General features: G+C 35.2%; 1 protein-coding gene across 1 annotated transcript; it reads left to right on the plus strand.

The window, feature by feature from the left end:
- The first annotated feature begins 1,854 nt into the window (after positions 1–1,854).
- Positions 1,855–2,797, plus strand: LOC128127155 (chlorophyll a-b binding protein of LHCII type 1-like). Its single transcript, XM_052765556.1, has one exon. It carries the CDS (start codon positions 1,930–1,932, stop codon positions 2,728–2,730), a length of 801 nt encoding a protein of 266 aa, XP_052621516.1. The 5' UTR covers positions 1,855–1,929; the 3' UTR covers positions 2,731–2,797.
- The last annotated feature ends 2,692 nt before the right edge of the window (positions 2,798–5,489 follow it).

Below are 5,489 nucleotides of genomic sequence, written 5' to 3' on the forward strand. Positions count from 1 at the left end.
CTTTTCAAATGTTTAGAATTTTATATTTAGTTTTTTTTTTAAATAAACTCATGTAATACATGAGTCTCACACCTAGTGATAGAATATTTAAACTACAAATGTGTTAGTGTTGGCATTGATCTACTCCTTGTGGTTAGTCACCGTTACATGTGTTTGCACAAGGGATTAATTTTTTGTGTCAATTTACACCCCTCCCCTCTACACAGCTGTACATGTCCGTCTATAAATATTTATAATATCATTTAGTTGAATCATTCAATCTACACCTAAGGAGGCATAATTGTCAACATGATATGTCACCCTCCTAACCCATCTATCCCATCCTAATGGGATCTCAGTGATTTTGTTGATGTTTCGTTTACCTATAAAGGTATATACATTGAAAGAACATTTATGGTATAATTAGCTATATGTATGATCAGCTATCTTAGTTATGGCTAGAGATTGAAGATAAATAGTTCTTTGTATTGTATTTGTCCCTTTTAACACAATTTTTGCATTAGATTTGCCCAAACCTTCCCTATCACAATGGTAGTAACTGAAGGTACGATCAAATGTCTCGTTGCACGCCTTCCCATTTTCATTAACAACCATTCTTATATAAAAATTCATCTTTTATCTTTATTGGTGCAATGTAAAACCTACAATAGCAACATATTTATATTGTTTTTAAAAACAATATCATGATACTTACAATTTATTACCAATAATAACAACATACCTAAACTTTTTACATATAATGATGATATATAAAACCAATAAAGTGCATTTCCATATTTGTATTGAAATCCACATATGTTGCTATTATGGATATGAAATATAAACCAATAGTTATTATGGATAAAATATAAAATACGTTGTTATTAATATATAGAAATTCATGTAACTACGTTTTTATCATGGATAATGAACTAAATATAAGTAACTTTCTGTTATGGGTAAAAGTTTTAAGTAAAATGTTATTATGGACATTAGATAAAGTAATTTGATGATATATTTAAATAAATGTATGTTGATGTCATGAACGAATAAATATATAAGGTACATGTCATTCTTGAAAAAAAAACAGAAAATATAATGCCACGATGTATATAATTCAGATTTAGAATCAAGGAATTATGATTAATCGAACTAGAAAGTTAATATATGATGGAATTTGTTGAGAAATGCAAGAATGATGACAAAACGCACTAAAAATTAAATATGATTACGTGAATGTGTCATATATGTTCAAGGCGAGCTACCACACAAGTATTCTTATATAATCTTTCCTCCCTTAAAATTCCATATAATCAAATAGACATGGTTAAGTTATCAGCACTAGATTTTCCAGTTGTTAACACTCGATACACAAGAATAATGCTAGAGTTTATTTATGTTTCATGTGTGCAATGTATGTTAGTATCCATAGATCATGATTAATAAACTCATCTGAATTCAAAATGAATATTGTTATATGATGGATTCCACTTTTAGTTTTTGCAAATAAATAAGGATCCACTAACTAATTTCAGATCACCAGGTCAAATCTATAGGTAAATATGAAATTTGATTGGATATCAAATTTTATCCTAAACCCAATTATAAATATACTTGTTACTAAAAATGATGTATACGTAGAGCGGGCACTGAGTAAGGTTTGTTTGACGTACATGAGTTTAAGTGTTTTTTAAACATTTGGGATAGGAAATCTTGGAATGAAATTAAATGTACAGCTGTCGATTTTTAGTTGGTGTTCTAAATTGATGTAGTTCATATGGATCAAATATATCAGCCTCGAATCAAAAACAAACTAAATATCCGGAAGATAAAACAGTACCCGACAAAATGCACCATCCTATTTATAGCACTTGTGAAGAACCATATGACTTAAGCAGTCAGCCCCCAACTTTCTAAATATTTTTAGTTTCTAATTTAAGAAAACTTACAATGGCTGCTTCCACCATGGCTCTCTCCTCTCCTTTCGCAGGCCAAGCAGTGAAAACAAGTCCCTCAAGTTCTGAGCTTTTCGGAAATGGACGGGTTTCCATGAGGAAGACTGCAGCTGCCAAGAAGGCTGCGCCATCAGGAAGTCCATGGTACGGCCCTGACCGTGTCAAGTACCTAGGCCCATTCTCCGGCGAGGCTCCATCATACCTGACCGGTGAATTCCCAGGTGACTACGGCTGGGACACCGCCGGACTTTCTGCTGATCCAGAGACATTTTCCAAGAACCGTGAGCTTGAGGTCATCCACTGCAGATGGGCAATGCTTGGAGCTCTTGGCTGCGTCTTCCCTGAGCTCTTGGCCCGTAATGGTGTGAAGTTCGGTGAGGCTGTATGGTTCAAGGCTGGATCCCAGATCTTCAGTGAAGGTGGGCTTGATTACTTGGGAAACCCTAGTTTGGTCCATGCTCAGAGCATCTTGGCTATCTGGGCCACCCAAGTCATCTTGATGGGTGCTGTTGAGGGCTACAGAATTGCCGGTGGACCATTGGGTGAGGTTGTTGACCCACTTTACCCTGGTGGTAGCTTCGACCCATTGGGCCTTGCAGATGATCCAGAGGCTTTTGCTGAGTTGAAGGTGAAGGAGATCAAGAATGGGAGACTGGCTATGTTCTCCATGTTTGGGTTCTTTGTTCAAGCCATTGTCACAGGAAAGGGGCCGTTGGAGAACTTGGCTGACCACCTTGCTGACCCTGTTGCAAATAACGCCTGGTCTTATGCTACAAACTTTGTCCCCGGAAAGTGAATGTACTAAATAAGGGTTTTGATGTAAAATGATTTGTGAATTAATATATAGCTATTTTTGGACTGCATATCTTAAAATGATTTCTAATCATAGAATAACATGTAGTAGTTAATAGTTATAATTGTCATGTGCTTTTGTCCCTACGTATATTATGTATGCCCCAACGGTTGAAGTAGATGTGCACAAAAGAAAATACTGCTTTCGGTTATGAAAATCCTAACCAGCTATGAACACTCGTCAAAGGATTTTAAAATCCAACCTGTTGAGGTCTCTTTTTCGTACCTCGTTTTTAAACATTCTTTTTAAATCGGTTAGATAGGCTTGATCATCCCTAATCAAAATAATTTATGTTAGAAAGTTGGCTAGATAGGCTTGGGCCATATAACTTCTTACAATGACCTGTTTATGGGTCATATCACATCGATTACTGATTTTCTTTACTAACTCACTTATATGTAGATATAAGAGTTTGGTTTGTTTGGACCTGGACGGGTAAATGTTGGATATAAAATCACCTATATGTAGATGTGTACGCGGTATTGGACTATTGAGGCTTCTTTACTATACCATCGTAGCATTTAATGTATTAAACTTGAATTCGTTAGATAAAACTTGTTGATTTGAACGGGTTGCTCGTTTTCAAGTAGGAATGGTATTCACTTTAACGCATCTTTGGTCGGGACCAGGGGCGGAACGAGTTAGTTCGCAGGCTACCCCTCAAAAATTCCGGAGAAGAAGGTAAGAGAAGGCCGATGAATCGTATTTTAGTCGTATGTATGCCAACGTGCTCCTCCTCAAATGAATTATGCAACTCAAGATCACACATAAATCCTAATCCCTTGTTTGGTATGTGGTAATAAAATGATTAAAATCAGGAAAGGACTACCGTATTCAAAAGGAATGAAAATTTGGATGTTTGGTTGGTGGCTAGAAAGGAAACTTGTATTTTTGATGTAATATCGTTCCCTCTAAATATGTCTTTTTTACTCCTGCTAACCCCATGTTTACATTCCATTCGTTTCCTGTTTTCCCTTTTCATTGGCTCCTTGAATTGTTCAAAATCTGCAGATCAGAAAAATCGCAACATAATCAACTTTTTAAAATAGATTGACAATGATTTCAGTAATTTCAATAAAACCAATCGTGTTTTAGCTTTCAGGCGTGTCATTGAATCGATTCCCATATTAGAAGCAATAAATTTTTTTAAATCAATTTCAACAGCAGAAGTAATTCGACGAGTTCATCATTCTTGTACTTGGAGTTTTTAAAAACAATGTGAATTGTATATGTGAAATGTATGTAATTCTCTTCACAATTTCTTAGTCATTTGATTTCAAACTCCTGATTTTAAGTTCATATGCACAAGTTGAGTTTCTTGAACAAGTCTTTGCACATTAAGTGTTTGCTGAAATGTCTAAATGAAATAGTCTTATGTCTGTGAGAGTAAAAAGTGTATGTCCAATCCAGTAAAGAACAAGACTTGTTTATATTACTAGCATAATGATCCAAAACAACAATCTTTGCAGTTTCTTTTTAAAGGTTAGCATTCATTTGCCCGGGTGTTAGTACTGTAACAAGATTGGCAACACATTTACTATTAGCTCATTTTGATGAGTTTGGGTACTGATGGTTAGTTAGCTCACTTTATTTGAAGCCAACACATTTACTTTTTAGCATGGTTAATTAGCTCATTTTGTTTGTTGCCAAAACATTTACTTTATGGTTTTTAGGAGCTTTTACATGTCAAACTTTTTTATACCATTTAAAACAACTTGCTCACTTTTATTCAAGTTGCATTGTAGACACTTTCACATAAAGAATAAATAAGAAAAAAAAATTGTGCTACCCCTAGAGAAATTTATGGTACCACCCCTAGCTGGGACCGTTTTTTTCTTCGTAAAAATGCATATATTTTTTTTTTACTTTTTATAACTTTGTATTTGCACGAATGGTCCCTATGGTTTCGGGTGATTTGCACGTTTAGTCTCTAACTTATTTTTTTAACTCGAAAGGTCCCTATTGTTTGTTTTTGCTGCGCGTTTGTTTTTGTTGCGCAACAAAAACAAATTGTAGGGACCTTCCGAGTTAAAAAAATAAGTTAGGGACAACATGTGCAAATTACCCCAAACCATTGGGACCATTCATGTAATTTACTCATCATTTAAGTTGGATTAGCGTGACATCGCTAATTTCACGGCCTAAAAAGTCCAGTTTGTTTATAACTCTCATATGTTGACTTTATCAGCGTAGTATCACTTCAAGGGTTCACAATGAGTAATGTTCTTGTATTTCACAATCAAGGTCTGATCAAGATCTTAACAAGCACGAAGTCGTCTAACAACACACACATGTACAATATGGTTCAAGAGGGTAATACTTGCAACAACGACGATTGTTGAAACCAATATCATCCTTCACTCTTAGTTGGGATAATCGACTTGTCGCTCTTCAATTGATCATCTTGACCACTTCGAAAGTATCTGGATACAGACGTACAACAAACATCTTTATACGTCTTCACATTCTCTCTATAATAGCCGAAATTTTTATGGCTTGTTAAACAAATATTAAACTTTTGGACTTCTTAGCTCGTTGTGGTGCTCGAACATCCAGCTACTCTTCATCCTTTGTTGGACCTTCAGTCTTAACCTTCGAGTTACAAAATCAACTATTTATTGGAGACTCCTTCTCCTCCTCAATTTGAGTCATAAACTCAACCAATGATAAGGTCTTTACCTTGGAGATCGCAACAAACTAAA

This window comes from Lactuca sativa, chromosome 7 (assembly GCF_002870075.4).
Source record: "Lactuca sativa cultivar Salinas chromosome 7, Lsat_Salinas_v11, whole genome shotgun sequence".
In the NCBI taxonomy this organism is placed as follows: domain Eukaryota; kingdom Viridiplantae; phylum Streptophyta; class Magnoliopsida; order Asterales; family Asteraceae; genus Lactuca; species Lactuca sativa.